Here is a 22,712-nt window from a genome sequence, read left to right as displayed (position 1 = left end):
TGGAGGAGGTTTCAGACCGTGACACGGTTAACACAGTTTTCGTGGACACACACAAAATGGCAAATTTCATGTATAATGGAAAGGACAGTGGTCTTTCTGACAGTTTTGTCATATTGTGATGATTACTGTGAATCAACATTTGCAATCGTCTTGGGCAAAACAAGTTTCTTTACATGCTAATATGAAGACTGAATCTGACATTTGGAAAACAGGACGGCATGAAAACGCCCAAAACCAGTATTAAATATTCATTCTTGCTGAGGGAAATAATGCTATGTCTACACTTTCTGTATTATATGAAAGATAAATGTTTTCTAATGTCCAAAACATCATTGGATGCAGTTAATAGTTAGTGGAATTGCCAAATAAAATCCACGGACTTAAAAGTGTAGGCGAATTAGAGAATCAAGTCAAGTCAAGTCAAGTAGGTTTTATTATCAATTTCTTTACATGCACTGGTCATACAAAGAATTTGAAATTACATTTCTTGCTTTCCCATACAGACATAGACTAATCTAGGTAAGGACATAGACAGTATAGACATAGACAGTACTTATACATGGACTTAAGACAGTATGGACATAGACAGTGCTCATACAGACATTTAAAGTGCAAGACTGGACAACAGAAGACTTGTAGAGGACATACATTAAGAGGTATTGTTGTGCTTTTGTGCTTTTCCTAAAAAAGTCCTTTATAGCGTTCTGACATGGTAATAGTAGCATTTTGAAGAAAAATAAATATTAAAAAGGTCTGTCAAGTACACCAGCAGCAGTGTGTGTGTGTGTGTGTGTGTGTGTGTGTGTGTGTGTGTGTGTGTGTGTGTGTGTGTGTGTGTGTGTGTGTGTGTGTGTGTGTGTGTGTGTGTGTGTGTGTGTGTGTATGTGTGTGTATGTGTTTAGTGCAGGTAGAAGGTGCGGTGTGCGTCTGTCTGTGTGTTCGTGTGTCTGTGTGTGTGTGTCAGTGTTTGTCAGTGTGTGTATGTTTGGGTTTAGTGCAGAAAGTGCAGTGTGTGTGTGTGTGTGTGTGTGTGTGTGTGTGTGTGTGTGTGTGTGTGTGTGTGTGTGTGTGTGTGTGTGTGTGTGTGTGTGTGTGTGTGTGTGTGTGTGTGTGTGTGTGTGTGTGTATGTTTTGAGTTAGTGCAGGTTGAAAGTTCAGTCACAAGTATAGTAGTGCAGGTGGAATGTTCAGTCGCAGATATGGTGGTGGGGGATGGGGGGGGGGGGTTGTCAGTGGCCTTGCTGGCTAGAGGCTGACAGTGGAGGGAGAGTGGGTTGAGTGTTCAGCATCTTGATCGCTTGGTGCATTGTGCTGCTCGCCAGCCTGGTGGTACGGGAACGGAGGCGCCTGTACCTCTTTCCAGAGGGCAGGAGGCTGAACAGTTTGTGTGCAGGGTGGCTTGTGTCTTTGATGATCATCAGTGCTTTCCGGGTGAGGCGTGTGGTGTAAATGTCCTGCAGGGACGGGAGTGGTACTCCAATGATCTTCTTCGCTGTGTTCACAACACGCTGGAGTGTCTTCCTGTTTTTCTCCGTGCAGCTTCCTCCCCACACTGTGATGCAGTTGGACACGACGCTCTCTATGGTTCCTCTGTAGAATGTTGTCATGATGGAGGGTGTAGCACTTGCCTTCTTTAGTTTGCGCAGGAAGTAGAGACGCTGATGGGCCTTCTTCGCCAGTGATGTAGTGTTGGTGGTCCAAGAGAGGTCGTCGCTGATGTGCACTCCAAGGAACTTGGTGCTGCTCACTCTCTCCACAGAATCGCCGTCGATGGTCAGTGGTGGCAGTTGTTTTTGGACCCTTTGGAAGTTGACAACAATCTCCTTGGTCTTGTTGACATTCAGCAGGAGGTTGTTGTCTTTGCACCATCTGGCCAGCAGGTCTACTTCTTCTCTGTAGTGAGTCTCATCGCCCTTGGTGATGAGGCCCACCAGTGTTGTATCATCCGCAAACTTCACTAGATGGTTAGTGCTGTGGGTCGTTGTGCAGTCGTGTGTCAGCAGCGTGAACAGCAGGGGGCTGAGAACACAACCTTGCGGAGCCCCCGTGCTCAGGGTCAGGGTGCTTGAGGTGTTGTTTCCTACCCGTACTGCTTGTGGTCTTTGCATCAGGAAGTCCAGCAGCCAGTTGCAGAGGGAGGTGCTGAAACCTAGTTTGTCCAGTTTTCTGATGAGTTGTTGTGGTATTATGGTATTGAATGCTGAACTGAAGTCAATGAACAGCATTCTCACATATGAGTCTTTATTGTCCAAGTGGGTGAGGGCTGGATGGAGGGCAGAGCAAATTGCATCCTCCGTGGATCGCTTGGCTCGGTATGCGAACTGGTAGGGGTCTAGGGTGGGGGGTAGGGTGGCTTTGATGTGTGACAGGACTAGCCGTTCGAAGCACTTCATGATTATGGGCGTCAGTGCTACAGGACGGTAGTCATTGAAGCATGATGGTGATGATTTCTTCGGCACAGGTATGATGGTAGCAGCTTTGAAAAGTGATGGGATGACTGCTTGCTCCAGAGAGATGTTAAAGATGTCTGTGAAGACATCCTTCAGCTCTTCTGCACAATCCTTCAACACTCGGCCTGGTATGTTGTCTGGGCCAGCTGCTTTGCGTGGGTTGATGGTGGCCAGTGTCCTCTTAACACTGGCAGAGGACAGGTAAAGGGGTTGATCATGGGGGGGAGGGGGAGTTTTCTGTGGGTGAGTGTCATTTTGTGCTTCAAAGCGGGCAAAGAAACTGTTCAGGTCGTTTAGCAGAGAGGTGTTGTTGTCACAGCTTCGTGGTGCAGGCTTATAGTCCGTGATGGCCTGTATGCCCTGCCACAGGCTCTGTGCATCTCTGCTGTCTTTGAAGTGTGTTGTTATTTTGTCTGAGTATTCCTTTTTTGCTCCTATGACTCCTATGAATAACAATTCTATATTTTACTATTGTCCTCTTGTCACATCATGCTATATTGCATGTGTAGAGATCTTGAATAAAGAAGCTAGCTATTGTAATTCTATTGTAATTGAATGGGTAGGCAGAAATGCAGTTTCAGTGTGTGCAGTGAGCACTTGAGTGCTCTGGAGTGCTGTGTCACAATGACTATGGAAATTGGAGTTTCCTGGATGGGCTTTGACTTTTCTACCATGTCCTATTACAATCATGTCATACCATGCTGTGTTATCAAGCCTTCATCAGTGCGTGGTACCTTGAAGATGAAGGCTTGATAGCCAAAACACGTTTGCTTTTTGGACATGGTGGTAATATAAATAAATAATGAGACGCAGTTTGTGAGTGCGGATTTTTCTTCTTTAAGTTGATAAATTTTATCGCGCACCCAAAGACTTTCGTTTTTTTCCAAAAGTTGAGCGCGTCCTTTGCCAAAACTTGATACCATGCTGTGTTGCCTGTGTGCAGAGGCCTGGATAGAGAAGCCGTCGTATGGCAAGCCTCTGGAGGAGCACCTGACGCTGAGCGGGAGAGAGATCGCCTTCCCCATTGAGGCCTGCGTCACCATGCTGCTGGAGTGTGGCATGCAGGAGGAGGTTAGTCACACACACACACACACACACACACACACACACACACGCAGGCACGCACACACGCACGCACGCACACACGCACGGACGCACGGACGCACACACACAGACACACACACACACAAACACTAGTCCCACCCTCCGCCGTTGCTTTCCTTCTGGATAGAACCTATGGTATCCCCTCTATTCAGTACCATTGGACACAGCACCTTAGCCCACTGTGCCACAGTCCCCCAGCTATCTTAAAGGGACACTGTGTGAGATTTTTAGTTATTTATTTCCAAAATTCATGCTGCCCATTCACTAATGTTACCTTTTTCATGAATACTGACCACCACCATAAAATTGTAAGTATTCATTATGACTGGAAAAATTGCACTTTTCATACATGAAAAGGGGGATCTTCTCCATGGTCCGCCATTTTGAATTTCTTAGCTGCAAAAATGACTGTACTTGGATCTTACTAGAAAATATGTGTTTATTACTTAGTAAACTTTCATGTAAAGATCACATTTGGCAATAGGCAGCCCAGTTTCAATGAGCAGCATAGTTGCAGTACCTTTTTTGACCATTTCCTGCACAGTGTCCCTTTAAGGCCAATTTATACTTATTGGCGCTGACGGTTGCAGAGCCTGTGCAACCGTCTGTGCGCGACCACACCCCCCGCGCAGAGGCTCTGCAACCGTCGTCGCGCGCCTCAAAAAAATCCTGACTACGCGACAGACGGTTGCGAAGGTCGCAGAGAAAAGGCGCTGTGATTGGTCGTCTCGATACTTCCTTCTTCTCGTGGCGGCACAGTTCTCCGGTAGTTTACGAGAGCCAAACTGTCAATATTCTGTGGAATACGAACACTTTCTTTCTAGTCTGTGTAAATAAATGAAGCTACAATAAATGAATTAGTAAGTAGCAAACAAACACTACATCGGTTTAGCACTCGCAGCACAATGCCTGCAGTCTGACTACTGTACTGTAGCCTTGTAGCTATGTAGCCAAATGTAGCTAACGACATGACACCTCGTGCGCAGATCTATAACATCAACAGTGGTTAGCGACCGTAAGCAACAGGCGCCGTTGCTGAACTATAATCTGCCCTTTACACTTCTGCCATTAACAGCAGCTAGCACAATTTGGGTGTAGGATGATTTGGAAACGTCCCCCTTACTCCCAACACCTCAAGGCGACACGCCACTGAATTCACAAATTACCCGGCTTTCAGCTCCCTTGTTAGCCATGTCCCTCCCAAACTATGAGGTCGTCGTGGTTATGAGCCTGGGGCCTGGAATGCACAAGCTAACCTCGGTTACCCCATCAGACAGTTCAGTGCTTAATTGTCAGGTCATTTGTTCCCCCCCTCCACCATATTACTGCCTACATTAACATGAATAACTTGGCGCTACTCAAGTCGCCCCAGGCATGAAGTAAATTATTTGCGACCACAAGTGCACACAACATTTGCCGATTTTAAGCAATAAAAGCGTCAACATCTCTGACATATCAGTGAGCAGGCTGATTAGATTTTAGCCATTTAAGCACAACATTCAACAGGACATCAAAACAATTTAAAACAACTGCAGTTCGCATCACAGTTTAATCCTAACGAGTGCATAGATCCCCTCTCATGTCTCCCATTGGTTCTTTCAGGGTTTGTTTCGAGTGGCTCCTTCTGCATCCAAGCTCAAGAAACTGAAGGCGTCTCTAGACTGCGGAGTGGTGGACGTGCCCGAGTATTCAGCTGATCCCCACGCCATAGCAGGTACATCAACACAGTGTCAATTCAACACAGTACACTGCACTCAGGCCAGTGATTTCCAGACCAAAAAGTGCTCAAAACCCACCTGGATACATGAAATCCTGCCCAATTTGAAGTTTTTGAACGAAGTTCTATTGAATTCTATGGCCAAACATTTGCAGAAAAAACGGCCCAAATGCACTTTTTACCTTTTTTTTTTACCTGGGGTCGGTCATCCTAAGCAGCCCAAATGGGCGGGAAACCTGCCCAATCTGGCAACACTGTCTCTGGGACCAATTACACTCTAGAAGATGTAAAGTCAACTCTCTAAGTGTTGGATTAACACCGCAAAATTCTACTGTGCACCTCATGTCCTGTACGTCTGTGACATCATTTCCTCCCAGCCTCCCCAGGGTCACCCTGGCCATGTCTGCGAGGGTGTGTCTTCTTGGTTTGACCCTAGCCAGACTCCCTATTAAACTCTGCCCCACTTAACCAGAGTGCAATGGTTCCCCGTGGGCCGAGTGGTGTGTGTGTGTGCTGGCCTCTACATCCGTCTGCCAGGGAGATGAATCTAACAGGCATCGACAGCATGTCTGCTGCCGTGTGTGTGTATGTTTGTGTGTGGGCACGCATTTGAAAAGTGTGTGTGTGTGTGTGTGTGTGTGTGTGTGTGTGTGTGTGTGTGTGTGTGTGTGTGTGTGTGTGTGTGTGTGTGTGTGTGTGTGTGTGTGTGTGTGTGTGTGTGTATGTGTGGCTAAAGCTCATCTCTCTTCAACCAAAAAAACAAAAGTCCATTCAGGTCCCCTTGCATATTTTCAGCCTGACAGCATCTCTCTCTCTCTCTCTCTCTCTCTCTCTCTCTCTCTCTCTCTCTCTCTCTCTCTCTCTCTCTCTCTCTCTCTCTCTCTCTCTCTCTCTCTCTCTCTCTCTCTCTCTCTCTCATCTCTTCTTTTCTCCTACTCAGGGGCTCTGAAATCATATCTGCGTGAACTACCTGAACCCCTGATGACCTCTGAACTCTATGAGGAATGGATCCAGGCCTCCAAGTAAGCATGGCATACAGTAACGCCCCCTATACACACACACACACACACACACACACACACACACACACACACACACACACACACACACACACACACACACACACACACACACACACACACACACACACACACATCCATCTATTTCAACTCTGTTATTTTGACCCACATCCTGCACTACAACCCCCCCCCACTCCCACCACACCCCTTTCAGCCCACTGTACCCCAGCTGCCCATCTCTGTAAAAGCAAAAAGCCTTCATGAATTAGGAAGCGGAGGAGGGCTCTCTCCCCCATCTGTCCTCCGAGACAGGATTTTAAGTGCCTCCCTGACATGGATGCAGAATGTCATGGCTCTCTGCACGGATGACTAGGCAATGTTTTTTAACTTACACCTACCTCCTCAGAAAAGAATATGCAGGGTTAATTCAATACAATTCTGAGATTATACTTTTTGTATCACTTTTATTTCACTCAGTCATGATATGTATATATTTCTTTCAGTTTGGATACACTGGAAAAAAGAAGAAGAATTTGTTTTTTACATATCAAGATATTTTGCACATTCATTTATCTTACTCCCTACCTACCCCCCAATTCTGAGAATACACTGTGCCATTTGATATCAGTGTTAAATTCAAGTATTTGCATGTTAAATTAGCGCTGCAATGCCATGCATTGTCTTAAATGGTGTTCATTTCAACTTCCTAAGAGTTAAGACTCAACACTAAGAGTAAGAGTTGACTCAACACTAAGTTTATTGGGACTTCGCGTATATTCTTAGAACAGAATTAACACTGCGCTTTTCCCCCCTCTGTCTCTACTCCTGCCTTGCTGCTCAGCATTCAGGACGTGGACCAGCGGCTGCAGGCCCTGCTGACCGCCTGCGAGAAACTCCCTCAAGACAACTTGAACAACTTCAGGTCAGCCAGCCCCTTTTATGTATTATTATTCACCTCTTTTAACCTCTGTTTGTTTTCTCCAAGTGTGTCTCAATGAGAGGTGGGAAGAAAAAACAACAACAAACAATTACAAGAGTGTTTGTCTAAGTGAGCCATGTGTCAGGTCATATGGTGTGTGTGTGTGTGCGTGTGCGTGTGCGTGTGCGTGTGTGTGTGTGTGTGTGTGTGTGTGCGCGCGAGCAAGCGTGCGTGCTTGTACGTGCATGCGTGTGTGTGTGCGTGTGTGTGGTACGTGTCATTGCACCGTGTGTTGTCTCTGACTGTGGGAGCTAATTATCGCAGTGGGAGTTTGAAATGCAAGACTGTGCTTTGTGTTTGCGGAGGGGTCAGGTGGGGCGAGATGAGATAGTAAGGGATGTAAAGACAGAGGGGGGGAGCGATGGAGGGATAGAGGGAAAGGAGGAAGACCAAGAAAGGGAGGGAAAGAGGGATGAGGTTACAGTAGAAGGAGGAAGGAAAGAAGACACAAAGAGGGAAGGGTAGAGAGAAGGAGGCAGGGAAAGACAGAGAGAGGAAGGGAGATAGATGAAGATAGAGGGAGAAAAGGAAAGAAGATAGGAGGAAGGGAGGGAAGGAAGGAAGGCTAGAGAGAGAGAGAGAGACAGATGGAGTGATGGATGGAGGAGAGGTTGATGGTGATGAGTGGTTGTTGACTGGCTGCCCACGTGTGTCACCTCGTGCTGGCGCTGGCATGATGAAGAGCATCACTATCAGTTCAGTGGGGAAGCCGCGGGGGTGGAGGGGTGGCTCTGCTCTGCTCTGCCGAGCCGAGCCCTGCCGACAAACCCAACTGTTGGCCAGTGGCCAGCAACTCACGTCCTTGACGCCACCGCAGCGTCACGGTGGCAGTCAAAACCGTATGTAGGCCATTAGCGAGGCAGAGGAGGAGGAGGAGGAAGAGGACAAGGATGAGGAAGAGGAGGAGGAGGAGGAAGAGGACAAGGATGAGGAAGAGGAGGAGGAGGAGGAGGAGGAGGAAGGCGTGGGATAAATGCGGCCTCCCGATCTGACCTGAATTCAAGAGCGTCGTGGGAATAGCACGTCGCAATGATGGCAAGATGGCTGCTTGCCTCTGCTCTGGGCTGTGTCGCTCACCACATATATTGCTATGTATGCAATATTATGGGCAGCCGTGGCCTAGTGGTTAAGGAGATGGGCTTTAGATCAGAGGGTTGCAGGTTCACATCCCAACCCTTCCACTCCCTATCTCACTCCATGGCTGAGGTGCTCTTGATCAAGGCATCTAACTCCACACTGCTCCAGGGACTGTAACTAATATCCTCTACTTGAAATAACTGTACGTTGTTCTGGCTAAAAACATGTCAGCCAAGTGTAATGCAATATTAAACCAGCCGCAGCAGAGAACACTGAATGAGCAGCTGCATGGGGCAAGGCTGTGACTATGTTATTCACCCTGTTCTGTTGAGATGAGCTTCAGTACCAATAATCTTGTAGCCTCTTAATGCAGGTGAGCCCGCCTATGCGCCTATTCAATCTTTGCTGAAAACTCTCAGCTACTTAATAACATAACATAACATTGCTATGACAATACAGAGAGGTTTAAGTAACCAACTAAGACTTTATCATAACCTTATTGTCACCAAAATGGTAATGACAAAGACTAGCACAACCTTAACCCAAACCGTCTTCCTAACCTGCACCCCTAGAGGCACTATTATAGTGCATTGCTCGACGAGTAGCTCATATCGACACGACACCCCTAATGAGATGGATGAAAGAGAGACACATTTTGCCATTTAACTATACAGCTGTAATAGGAGGGGGGAGGGGGTTGTACCCTGGGTTGGGCAAATGGGATTGATGTCAGTCACTTTTGACAGGCGCACTTTGTTAAAACAGGGCGAACGCGTCTGTAGTCATTTTCTGCCGAGCGCGGACATCACCGTAATTGAGGTTGTGCACTTCCGCTCTCTGAGAAAATTGCCAATGAAACCCTGAAATATTCATAAGAAGCTTAAAATAGAGCAGGAGCATTTGTGCTGAGCCTAGGTGGCGAGTCATGGCATGGCGGCAGTTAAAGAGAGAGAGAGAGAGAGAGAGAGAGAGAGAGAGAGAGAGAGAGAGAGAGAGAGAGAGAGAGAGAGAGAGAGGGAAAGCTGATTTAAATTCAGTTTGTGTTTCATGTCTTTCCTTCTCCTTCTCCAGATACTTAATTAAATTTCTTTCAAAACTCACGGAGGACCAGGACCTCAACAAAATGACACCGGGTAATATTGCAATAGTGCTCGGGCCCAATCTGTTATGGACCACCTCTGAAGGGTAAGTAACCGTCTTTGTTTTGTTTTGTTTTTAATAACTCCACTGTCATGTCATGAAGCAAACAACTCCAGAAAATGAAGTTGTGGTTTGGGATAGTTGTATTCTCGTTGTCCCTGGATTCTGTCTGTCTGATCTGTGTTGCAAGTGTTGCAATACATACACTATGATGGCTTGCATGTAAAGCTTCAGTAATGAATTAACCCAAATGCAGAAGCTTCAATCCAGCGCCAAACAGCTTGCTCTACCAGTGGACTTGATTTACTGTAGCATGTGGTGTCATTGTTTAACTGATCTATTTAGCTTTTAACAGCTCTGATAATTACTAGCTACTAATAATTAAAATTGAGATCACGTGATTGACATGTATGCGATTAACATATACAGTATCTTCATATGTTTCATTTTATTTTTATGTCACACGTTTATAATAGGTGGCTTGATCAGGGACTGGGGTTGAAAATTAGCCATCTAGCTTGAAACCTTTCATGTACCACAGATGTGTGTATTGTGACCACATTATAATTACAATAATATGCTCTGCATTACCCCTGACAGATAAACTACTAAATTTAAACAAAAATAATTTCCTGATTCATTGACTGTCTCAAGCAAAAAGCATGGTGGTAGACAAGAGGTCTCAGTAGCCAGGCTTGCTATCACTTTCCATTTGTATCCAACTCCTGTCTTCCATCTTGTCACTTGTTTCCATCTGCAGGAACATGACTGAGATGATGACCACAGTGTCACTACAGATTGTCAGCATCGTTGAGCCCATCATCCAACACGCTGATTGGTTCTTCCCCGGAGGTGAGTGGAAGGATGACACGCACGCACGTATGCACACATACACACACACATTCACACTAGTCATTGACCACCCACTCCAGATATCCACATTTTGTTTGATATTGTCTTCTTGATTACATTAGCGTTTTAGCCGAGAGCAACATCACAATGAGTAACCCATTGGCATGTCAGTTTAATCTTCAGTAATCCACGTGCGATCCATCAGCTGCACATACGTAAATCCAGAAACTCCCCACTCACTCACAGGCAGAAAGGCAGGCAAGCAGGCTGGCAGACAGACAGACAGACAGACAGACAGACAGACAGACAGACAGACAGACAGACAGACAGACAGACAGGAAAGCAGGCAGACATACACAAACACAAATTCACCATTTTATTGACCATTTCAAAACCTCGTCCTTCCTCTTGCCTCCCCCACAGAGATCGAGTTCAACCTGACGGGCTGCTACGGGAGCCCCATCCACACCAACCACAACTCCAACTACAGCTCAATGCCCTCTCCCGACATGGACCAGGCCGAGCGCAAGCAGCCGCACGACCAGGGCCGACGCCCACTCAGCGTCGCCACCGACAACATGATGCTTGAGTTCTACAAGAAGGATGGGTATGATGCTACAGCTACAGACCTAGGGTGAAGTTTGATGTTTATTTCTTTAACAAAGGGACAGCATGTAGTATATTAATAATGTTGAAGAAAAATGCAAAAAATATACAAGATTACAGCCTAATTCCCATCTAATTTCCATGGTGTAATTAACCTGGCCTGGATTAGTAATCTGACATAGGTTGGAGGGGTTGCACTGTGTTAGAGACTGGTCCCGGGTCTTTTTTAGTCCCAATCCAGCCCGGACATCAAACAAGTTCCATTTTGTGGGTACTATAAACGACTACCGGTATCAGGTAGAAAGATGTGGCTTGTATGTTTATGTCTGTGCCTCTGGTTGCTTTGCTTCGGGGGAATTTGCTTTGCCCAATTTGCTAATCCTTGAAAGAGAAATAACGATTTCCGTCATTTTTCCGACACTTTTGATCTGTACAACCCATTATCCCCGCCCACACTCTGTTCTCCATGTTCATTCCACTACCTCTAGTGGTTCATAAACCCTGATGTTCCTCTGTAGTGGGTTGTATTCCGTCCACTTCAGTGTCTTCATGGGCCATGTCACCTTCAAGGGCCGTACACACACGTCGCTGCTAGTTACTCGCTCAGCGAATGAACTCAATAGAATGTCAATGTGTCCCAGCGAGACTCGCAGGCGAGTAGGCGAGTACTGTACAAGCGATGCGATGTGGGCGGATTCCGAGTTGAAAATATTTTATCTTCGAGCGAGGCGAGTTAGCAAGTAACCAATTGGAATGCAGAGCTCGGTACTTCTCGCCTGTAAATGGGCAGTTAAAGCCGAGGGAACTTTCAGCGAACGTTCCATGAAAGAGTGGCGAGTAGGCGAGCAAGCGAAAAGCTAGCTTTGTGTGTGTACGCCGCTTCAGAATAAGGGTAAAAGATCAAGCTAAGGTCCTAACCCTGACAGCCTCACACCACACGTCCTGATTCCTGTCCTTTGAAGCAGAGTTGTTGCTGACACTAATGCCCCTCAGAGGAACTTCCTCTACCACTGGCTTGGGCTGATAAGAGGAGTAGCAGGGAGATAAGAAACAGCTGGGTCTGCCCTCGCACACACTACATACCAGTACACCACCACACGACAGCACAGCAGATCACACCAGTGCAGTGACATTGCACACTGCACATTGCACTGCAGTGTGTTGTGCCTATATAGGCCCTACTTTTGCATTAAAATTAGTATTTGTTATAACTGGGATGCTGTTAAGAGGTGGCCCTTGGCAACGTTTCTGCTTCATTAGGGGTTCCTGGCCCAAAGAATTTTGAGAATCCCTGCACTACATTACAGTAATTTACCACTCACACACCGCACAATACCTCACACCACCCCATACCCAGTACAGTCTTATCCCAACTCGTTAATATCTGATTACCATTGACCAGACTACGATTTTTTAACATTGAGGACATACCTGCCACAGCACATGTTGACTCTGCGGCCTAAACCTAGACCTTTCCCTAACCCTTACCATCAGTCAAGTTATGCTGCCACAAGAGGGCGCCTTTGAGGCGCACATCACATTTTGACTCCAAGGGCATAGATGTCAAAATTGCAGTCTGGTTAAAGAAAGTCAGAAATTGAAGAGTTGGGAAGATAGACTGTAGGCATACCACACTAGACCATACAGCACAACACTATGTACCACACAGTACAGTGTACCACCCACCGTCCTGTTCACAATCCCCTTGTATTTCTATGTATGATTTCCTCAGTGCTCTGGTCTGCTCCTAAGAATAACTTTAATTTCTCTGGTAAAGCACACCAAACTTTTCTTGAGTCTTAATCAGCTCTCATTTAACCTGCCTTCCACCTCGAAACCTGCTGCATGGCACTGAACATTTCCAAGGCTCCTTTTTTATCACCTCAGCATAATACAAGCGAGGTAGAGTGTTTGAGTGCTGACCCCGACCCATAGCAGGTGTTGCTGAGGCCTGGCTTCTACCTGGATCTTCTGCCCATGTTGAGTCATTTGGCTCTCAGATTAGATTCTTTACTGTCCCATAGGGATATTTGTTTTCACATCAGATCACCTCCATCAGGATTACCATTAGTCAGATCTTTTGTGATTCACATCTCATATACTTTGTACAAGTAGTACTACATACATTAGTGGTGTCAACAATAATCGATTTAGCAATGCGGAGCAGGACTATTCAATTCAATTCGGCAAGTGCCATAATCGATGCAGCATATTTTTTCAAATTTCAATTACTACCGGGGATATTTCCGGAGCAAATGAATGTTAAATAAAATAAAAGCACTTCAAAGCATTGAAAACTGCAAGACTGATACCGAAAACAGCCAATAAATGCTGCTCAGTATCTGACTGCTTGTATTGCCTCATCATGACTGATGAAAAATTTGCTTTGCTTTCAGTATAAGTGTAATGCATTGCAATGCATCATCGAATCGAATCGAATCGAATCGAAACCTCCCGAATCGTAATAGAATCGAATTGTGAGGGCAGTGCCAATGCACACCACTAACTTACATGTAGACACCATTTAAATGTACTGTACACATAAACATCCTCAAACATCCACATACACCCCTCTCCCCCACATACAACCCATACGTTTACCATCCCCTCTCATTTACCCAGCTATGCCACCACACCTACATTGCTCCACATAAAACACATACTCAGGACTAATTCCTCTCTCCTCACTCCTTTTCTCCGCTGCGTTTCCCCCTCTACCTAACCCCCTCTCTTTAGTAAAAGGAGAGAAGTGAAACATCTCTTTGTTTGTGTGTCCATGCGAGCGGCTGGAGATAATTACTGTAATTGAGGGCTAATAGTCTCACAGTGTTGTGTTGTGTGCAATGTGAAAGCTGCTCATTTAAGGTTCACTACATACTATGCATCTCTGGTTTTCTCCCCCCCCCTCTCTCTCTCTCTCTATCTATCTATCTATCTATCTATCTATCTCTCTCTCTCTCTCTGTCTCTCTCTCTCTCTCTCTCTCTCTTTCTCTCTGTCTCTCTCTCTCTCTCTGTTTGCCCGCCTCTCTCTCTCTCTCTCTCTCTCTCTCTCTCTCTCTCCCTATCTCTCTCTCTCTCTTCTCTTCTTCTATGTTCTCCTCTCATTCTGCATTGGTATGTTTCTTTCTTTTGCCTCTCCATCCTCTCTTTCTTTTAGTTTCCCTCTATCTTCCCTCTCTTTTCTGTCTGTTTCTGTCTTTGCGTTTCATATTCTTTTCTTTATTGTTCTTTCTGTTCCCCTCCTTTAATTCCTCTTGTCTGTCTTTTCCTGTTCCTCATTCCTTGGCCGTACAGTACAGTGTGCTCTGCCTCCTCTTTCCAGCATCTTCGTGTTCTGTGTGTGTTCCTTTGCAGCTGGTGGTTCTGGGTGATAGCTGTGTTATATCCGCGGTGCATGACAGCCCTCCCCGTCCTAGCCTAGCACCTATCGTAGCTGGAGAGAAAAGCACCCGACACCTCCCTTCCTCCCTCTCTCCTTCCCTCCCTCTCTCCCTCCCTTCACCTAATCACACTCAGCTGCTATTTCTTCTGTGTGGCGAAAATATTGCCAGTCGCTGCGTGTGTTGGTGTGTGTGTGTGTGTGCGTGCGCGTGCGCATGTGCGCGCGTGTGTGTGTGAGACTGTGAGTGAGTCATAGCTGCAGCATTCTCTCTCTCGTCTTGTCTAACCCGTCTCCTTCTACTCCCACCTCTGCAGCATTAGGAAAATACAAAGGTACTGTTGCACCCTTATGTGTTGCTGTCCTCCTGCCTGCCTGCCCGTTCACTGTCATTCTAAAAGTGTATACTCCTTTGTATTATTTGCCATTTTGCTGCAGTCTCCTCCCGATGTGCGTCTCTCTTTCTGCCCTCGCTCTCTCCATCTCCCTTTCTCACACTTTTCTGTTGTTGCGGAAGTCTTTTTCATTTCCCCATTTCATGGACTATAATTGCAAGTGTTTTAGGGCATTTGCTTGACCAAAACAGTCAAAACAAGGACAGAAGTTAGAGACCCGGGATAAAATGTTGTGTGGATGCATAGTGAAATGAAATGAAATGTAATATCTGCCTCCTCCTTTCTGTCTCGTTTTCTCTCGCATCCTCTTTTACTCCCCCCACCCTTTCTTTCTTTCTCTCTCTCTCTCTCTCTCTCTCTCTCTCTCTCTCTCTCTCTCTCTCTCTCTCTCTCTCTCTCTCTCTCTCTCTCTCTCGCTCTCTCTTCTTGATCTCTCTGTTCAGAGTGGGGATGAGGGAGACAGATTAGTCCTGGAAAATCAAATGTGTATGTTTAATGTTTAGACACATACTGAAAGTTAATGTCTCCCTTTTGATTTTTCTCTTTCTCACTCAAACTCTCTTTTACTCTTTCTCCCTCCATCTTTTTCTCCCTCCATCTCTCTCTCTCTCTCTCTCTCTCTCTCTCTTTCTCTCCCTCCCCCCCCCGAACCCCTTTCTTCAGCATGGGGGTGAGGGTGATGGACACGTCCTGGGTGCGAGGCAAAGGTTCGTCCACCCTGGCACGCAAGGCCTCGTCCACACCCCCGTCCATGCACGTTCCCGGCCTACCCGGCGACTCGCTGATCCCCGAGCAGCCTGGCGAGCTGGCCTCCTCGCCCTCGCCCACCCCTCCACCTGGAGACCGGGGCAGGTGAGCAAGATGACACCACCACCATCACCACCCTTATCACCATCTTCATCTTCACCATCACCATCCTCCTCATCATCATCCCCATCGCCACTACTGTATCATCAGCAGCATCAGCAACACCATTGGGTTGAGTCACCACAGCAAAGTCATCACAACTAACTTGTTTGCTATTAACCAGGCTGTACTTGTTGCATTTGTCCCATGTCACAATATCATCGCTTATCCCCACGATTCTCCTCCTACCTACCTGTACACTCATGATCTACTTTCTCAATCTAGTATTGTCTTCCTCGATGTTTGTGCACTGTCTGTTTTTTTCGTTCCCCTGTCCTCCGTCGTCCTCATTCCGCCTTCCCTCTGTGTTGACCTCTACGCCTCTATGCCTCACTCTAGTTGTGATGATGATTATCGCTGGCGCTTGTTGTCTAATAATGAACGCGCTTGCGACTTTCACATGTAAAGGATGTAATTTTGGACGCTGTCTGTCATTGTGCTTTTGGGCGTACTTGGGGGAGTCACTGTGTCCTTTTTTTGGTGTTTATGGTTTTGATCTGGTTTGGGTTTGAGTAAACTTCAGCTTGCTCGTGCGATTGCTCTGAGGCTTCTTTGTGGGTTGTCATGACGCCATGTTGCTTATCTGCTGCCTTCTGGTCATGTGATGCTCTTTGTGGGTGGGGCTTGGGTGGCCTTCTCTCTTTTTCACTGCTATTTACCCTCTCGGCCGTCTTGAAAGGGTTTGTGTGTCACTCTCTGTCTCCCACTACGCTACGCTCAGCCTGTTGGCACAACCATGGCCCACCAACCATGCGCAGCGGTTGTCTAATGGTTAAGGAGGTGGTCTTAAGATCAAAGGGTTGCAGGTTCAAATCCCACCCTTTTTTCCCCCAACACCTCCATCCATAGCTGAAGTGCCCTTGAGCTTGGCACCTAACCCCAAATTGCTCCAGGGGACTGTAACCAACACCCTGTCAAAAAGTGGTACCTTGTTTTTTTCCCACTTCCAGTTATCCACTTGTTTTTGTTTCTAATTAAGGTCCACAGACACTAGTTTATTCAACGAAATTCAAATGACTTGCTGCTAATTGGCTAATAAATCATTCACATGATTTTAATCTCCCAAATGGGAATATGAACAGGGGACAATTTACAGTCCTTGACCTTGCGCGGCATGCTACAGTATATTATGATTGGATTGGGCGGTCAATCATCTGTTTGTTCAACAGATTAGTGTTCCCCGTGAACAAACAGTCTTGGCCCGATTGCGCAGTTGTTGCAGAGAACACACAAGTTCATGTGCACAGTAAAAACAAAACTGCAAGGCAATTCAACACTTTCAACATCAGGACCAAATACACTCTAGAGCAGTGGTTCTTAACCTGGGGTGCGGGTACCCCCTGGGGGTGCGCCAGAGATTCCAGGGGGTGCACAGAATTTTGTTTGTGTTGAGGTTGTGACCAAAATTATGCTTGCAAACATTATAGTTACGTCAAATTAAGACCAAATTATAACATGTTATGGTCCCCATTTGGAGTCATTTAGGTATTGATTAATGCAAGCAAGAATCATTGTAATTAATTACTTAAAACATTTTTTAGTCCTATACACGTGCGGAAGTTTGTGTTGGGGGTGCGCGGCTTGTCTTTGGCACAGAAAAGGGGGTGCGTTAACTTAAGAACCACTGGGCTACAGGATATTAAATTGACTCTAAGTGTTGAATTAACACTGCAAAATTTGCTGTGAATGCATCTCAAGAGAAAGGGCAACTGCCGTGTGTTTTTTTCGCTCAGGACTCTGCTTAGCCGCTTTGCTGCTTTTGGCTTTTTTTTGCGTCTATGCTTCACAACACTGGGCAGTGTTTGCTTTCAGAATCTTCTCTCTCTCTCTCTCTCTCTCTCTCTCTCTCTCTCTCTCTCTCTCTCTCGCTCTCTCTCTCTCTCTCTCTCCTCTCTCTCCTCTCTCTTCAACACACACCTAATATTGGCGTCACTGGTAACTCAAGCCGTTGATGTGTACTTGACACTTATCTGTTACTTTTGATAGCACAGAGAATAAGATAGAGTTAAAGTATTAGTAGTGAACACAAAACAAAAAAGTTCTGTGTTTTAGTGGGTACAAAAAAACCCTGCCACATTTTTCCTTCCCACACGTCACCTCACTGAGTAGTTGATCTACTTCACCGAGTAGTTGATCTCCTGGGTTATTGCTAGAAGCTGTTGGGTCAAATTTGTGGCAGTGTTTTTACTCTCTGTACCTAAGATTGAGACTTTGTGTTGGATTGACCCTAAAACACAGGCATCCACTTGTTTTTCTTTTCCTTTTGTTTTTTTTGTTCTTTTTTGCCCACTGCTGCGACTCCCTGTGTAGTTACTAGAGCCTCTTCTCTCCCCTCTCTCTTTTTCTCTCTGTCCCTCTCTCTCCCTCTCTCCCTCTCTCTCTCTCTCTCTCTCTCTCTCTCTCTCTCTCTCTCTCTCTCTCTCTGTGTCTTTCTCTCCCTCCCTCCCTCCCTCTCTCCTTCTCTATCTATCTCTCCCTCTCCCTGTCCTCTATGTCTCTTTTACATTTTTGCAGCTCTGACGACGTGTCTCCCATTCGTCCGGACCCCTCTCACGTCTACCCACCCCCCGGGGAGGACCGGCCGCCCCCCCCTCGCCCCTCCGCCTCCTCCGCCCACCACTTCTACCCCAAACCCCCCACCTGCCCACGGCCCTCGGCACCCGGCCCCGAGTCCCAGCCGCCTCCCCCCCCCCCCCCCCCCTCCTCCGCCCGCTGGTCCGGCTTCAGTGCCCCCCCGCCCCCCGCGGGGCTCCCTCACCCCCATCCCCACCACCCGGCCGTCCCCCACCATCCCCCCCGCGCCTCGCACCCCCAGCCTCCGCCACCCCCGCTCCACCCTCACCCCCAGTCCCACCAGCTCCAGTGTCTGCCTCCGCAGTCCTCCTCCTCCTCCTCCTCATCGTCCTCGCTCGACATCAACTCCAACCCCAAGCCCAGCTGCTTGCACTTCCCCAAGCACGGTGGTCCCTCGCCGCACGGGCCGGACGCCGCCACCGCCGCCACAGCGCCCCACGGTGGCGGGCCCCCCTCTCTCCCTCCCCCCTCGTCTGGCGTAGTAGACGCCAGTGCCTCGCCCCTCTACGTCAAAACGCCGCTCGTTCTGACGCGCACTGCGGACGCGGCTGCAGCGTCCCTCGGAGGCAACCCCCCTCCTAACCTCCCCGCCTCCTCCTCCACCTCCTCCTCCACGCCCCCTCCACCGTGGGCCGCCTGCCCGTGTGCCCGAGAGAGAGGACCCCCCAGGCTGACTAGGTAACTATAGCGCCTGCGCCATGCCAGCGCCGCCATGCCCGCCTGCCTTGCATACCTATGCTCTCCTCACTGTCACAGCAGCCACAGCAGCCAAGCTGTATTCTGACACATACAGTACATACAGTACATGCGCACACACACACACACACACGCGCGCGCGCGCACACACACACACACACACACACACACACACACACACACACACACACACATGCACAAAGACAACTAGGCAGACGACTAAACACTTACACACACACACAGATAACGACACGTATACATGCACCAACCCCACACACACACTCTTCCACTCTTCCACTCTCCCCACTCCCATCGCCGTCCTCCTCTCCCACTGCACACTGCCACCATGGCCTTTCTCTGAACTACACAAATGCCCCTCCTCCCTTCTCTTGATCTGCTTCTCTCCTCCGCAGATGTTCTCGTTCTCTCTCTCTCTCTCTCTCTTCGTTCCTTTCTTTCTCTTCTTTCTCCCTCCCTAGTTTTTTTTTCTTTCACTGGTTTCAGTGCCATATCTGAGATTCTGTAGCATTCTCGTTGTCAAGGCATGCCTTGCTTCCACGGAGGGCGGCCGTTGCCTAGCGACAGGGGATGTTGCCGGCTTTCTAGATGGAAGAATCCTGGCAGAGATTCCAAATGAATACACGACCAGTCCAGCACATGAATGTATTTATACAAAAATAACATACATGAACCAATGACGTTAAAAAAGCCTAATTTCTGCTTGTGATGAGAGGAAGAAATGCTTATTTTTACTTAGACAAAAATTAAAACCTGAAAAGGTCCTTTTACCTTAAGGCAAAAGGTATTAGATCCATACGTTTATCCGTGAAGTGATAGACGAGGAGAGGAGAGAAGAGGAGAGGAGAAGAAAGGAGAGGAGAGGAGAGGAAAGGAGAGGAAAAGAGATGAGATGCAAGATATAGGGAGGGGAGGAGAGGAGAGGAGAGGAGATGAGATGATGGGAGCGGAGAGGAGAGGAGAAGATAGGAGAGGGGAGAGGAGAGGAGATGGAAGATATAGAGAGGAGAGGAGAAGAGAAGGGAGGAGAGGAGAGTAGAAGAAAGGAGAGAGGAGAGGAGAGGAGATGGAATAGAGTGGAGTGAAACATCCTGCTTTTGCTATGGCCGTCCCCCGAAGCCCATCTCTTCCTCCTTTCTTCTCCCTCCTTTTCTCTCCTCCTCTCCTCTCCCCTCATCTCCTCTCCTCTCCTCCCCTCTGTACTCCTCTCCTCTCCTCCCCTCTGTACTCCCCTCCTCTATACTCCTCTCCTCTCCTCTCCTCTTCTCTCCTCTCCTCTCCTCTGTACTCCTCTCCTCTCCTTTCCTCTCCTCTCTTCTCCTCTCCTCTTCTCTCCTTTCCTCTCCTCTCCTCCCCTCTGTACTCCTCTCCTCTCTTCTCCTCTCCTCTCCTCTCCTCCCCTCTGTACTCCTCTCCTCTCTTCTCCTCTCCTCTCCTCTCCTCTCCATCCTCCCTGTTTGCTCGTGACTGAGCCATCAGCTGCTGAGCTGTGGAAGTCTCTGGCTCGCTCTAAAAATAAAGCTGCTGTCACCCGCTCGTGCCAGATCGTACGGCTGCATCCATCCGCCTGTTAGTGTGCCAGTCCCAGGGCTGCATGCCAGCCTCCTGCCAGGGAGGTGAATGCAGCCCTGATGAACAGCCCCTGCTCCTCCACCCCCTCCAGCCCTCTGCACCAATGCCTTGTTGAGAGAGGCGCCGAGAAAGAACAACTGCTGTGATTTGCCTCTAACCCAGTGGCACCTGTAGTGCAGAGTGAAGGGTGGAGGTGGTAGGGGTTATGTCTCGCTCTCACTCTTGCTCGCTCTCTCTCTCTCTCTCTCTCTCTCTCTCTCTCTCTCTCTCTCTCTCTCGCTCTCCCTGTCTCTCCTCTCTCTCTTCCATTCTGTCTTTACTATACTGTATGGGGCGGTATGCCTCTGCCCCCCCCCCTCTCTCTCTCTCTGTCTTTCTCTCTTACACTTCCATTCTGTCTTTTCTATGCTGCATCTCTCTCTCTCTCTCTCTCTCTCTCTCTCTCTCTCTCTCTCTCTCTCTCTCTCTCTCTCTCTCTCTCTCTCTCTCTCTCTCTCGCGCTTTTGTCTCTCTCTCTCCTTCCTGCCATCTTCAGTTTCTCTCCTCCTCTCTGTTCCTTTCTCTTTCTCTATATCTATCACTCTCTCCTTACTGCCTTCCCATACCCTCACCCCCCCCCTTCCCCTTCTGATGCCAACTGATCTGATCTGTCTTGTGAGTCTGTCCTCTCCGTGCAGCTTGAGATGCTGATAGCGTGGGGTATGCTTCATTATCTCCGTTTGGCATCCTCATCTCACAGCTCCTGAGAGCTCGCTTGATGAAAGCTGCTCCTCTCCTCAAAGTGTTTCTCAGCCTTTTTTTCCTTTTGCGTACCCCCTAAGCCTTTTTTTGTCATACCCTGACTACCCTCTGTCTTAATATATCTTTCTGTATCCCAATGTGACTAAGCTCCATGAGTTTGTTATTATTACATTTTCCCACGTACCCCTTGCAGCGTGCTCACGTACCTCTAGGGCAGTGGTTCCCAAACTTTTTCAGAGGGAGGACCACTTTGTCTCCCCAAAAATGTTCAGGGAGCACCTGTCAACTGAATTATGGGTTGATGGGTGCTAATTTGACACTGCTAATTTCGATAAAAATCACATGCTTTTTATTCATTTACAAGCCGGTCTTATTGTTGTGAAATTAAGATTTCAGCTATGCGCAGCTTTGTAATAATGTTACAAATATAGCCTACTGCTAGCTTGTCTTGGAAAAATAGAAATCCCCTCGCGGACCACCTGAGCTCTGTCGTGGACCACCAGTGGTCCCCGGACCACACTTTGAGAATCACTGCTCTAGAATCACTGCTCTACCCCTGATTGGGAATCACAACCCCCCTCCCTTATCCTGTCCTAGTCATTGTCCCCATTGAAACCTTGTGTACAGGTTCACTACCAGTGAAGGGCCACCTGGATTCACTAGTTTACAATCCAGCACCACACATTGCAAATGGTTTGACCTGTCCAATTCAACCAGGTGATCATTCAACCAGGAAATCATCTGGAATGTGTGGCATTGGTTTGCATCCAATGAATGCAGGTTGTCCAACACTGTTTGTCACACCACCAGAACTACCTCACAGACACACTTACATTCCCCCTATCCAAAGTCCACCCCCTTTAGTCTACATTTGACATGTTGATAACACTTAACTTTACGTGTCCCTGCATAACACATTCATGGCAGCTGTTTCATGTATTGTTTCATGTATTGCATGAAGCGCTCATGACTGTTTCATAAGACATTCATTACAAAACGTTCATGAAAATGGAAGACGAAAGGACAGGAAAAAGGGGAAGATAATATTTGCCTGACCATGTTCTGTCCCTGGCACAGGAGTAAATCATTGACCAAGATTGGTTGCGGTTAGGAAGGGTTCAGAACAACAACGGAAAGGCTACTTTGCAATTGTTGAACTTTTATTTTGACAAGTTGCTGTCCTTTCGTCTTCCATGTTTATGAAACGTTTGGTATGAATGTCTTACGAATGAACGCTCCATGCAAAGTGACTAAATGCAGCTATGAATGTGTTACACAGGGGCATGAACAAAGTGAAGTGTTACTGAAATGTTTGAATTTATGGACCCACCATCCTGCCCTCCTCCCACCTTCACTCACCTCACACAATCGGTGCACGGGGTGAGAGCGTGAGAGACAAGCAATTGTCAGAAAAGTAGTCATTTCGATGGCCACATGAAGAGTAGCTGCAGCCAGCACACGGTTCATTTTGCTGTGTTAAATCAC

General features: G+C 47.5%; 1 protein-coding gene across 2 annotated transcripts in view; it reads left to right on the top strand.

Moving 5' to 3' along the window:
* The window catches only part of arhgap44a (Rho GTPase activating protein 44a), a 76,190-nt gene that overhangs the window by 46,759 nt on the left and 6,719 nt on the right, over positions 1-22,712 (top strand). Inside the window, exons 10-19 of one of the 2 annotated variants that reach the window (XM_063186354.1) lie at positions 3,394-3,521; positions 5,157-5,268; positions 6,212-6,293; positions 7,132-7,212; positions 9,418-9,531; positions 10,247-10,338; positions 10,762-10,972; positions 15,384-15,572; positions 18,141-18,402; positions 18,490-18,878. In XM_063186354.1, the coding sequence (XP_063042424.1) occupies positions 3,394-3,521; positions 5,157-5,268; positions 6,212-6,293; positions 7,132-7,212; positions 9,418-9,531; positions 10,247-10,338; positions 10,762-10,972; positions 15,384-15,572; positions 18,141-18,402; positions 18,490-18,878 (1,660 nt within the window). The remainder of the gene's footprint in view (positions 1-3,393; positions 3,522-5,156; positions 5,269-6,211; positions 6,294-7,131; positions 7,213-9,417; positions 9,532-10,246; positions 10,339-10,761; positions 10,973-15,383; positions 15,573-18,140; positions 18,403-18,489; positions 18,879-22,712) is intronic. The other variant, XM_063186345.1, reaches the window with a different exon arrangement.

Source organism: Engraulis encrasicolus, chromosome 2, assembly GCF_034702125.1.
Source record: "Engraulis encrasicolus isolate BLACKSEA-1 chromosome 2, IST_EnEncr_1.0, whole genome shotgun sequence".
NCBI classification, from domain to species: domain Eukaryota; kingdom Metazoa; phylum Chordata; class Actinopteri; order Clupeiformes; family Engraulidae; genus Engraulis; species Engraulis encrasicolus.
The sequence above is the reverse complement of the archived record's forward strand: the minus strand, read 5'-3'. Positions and strand labels throughout refer to the sequence as shown.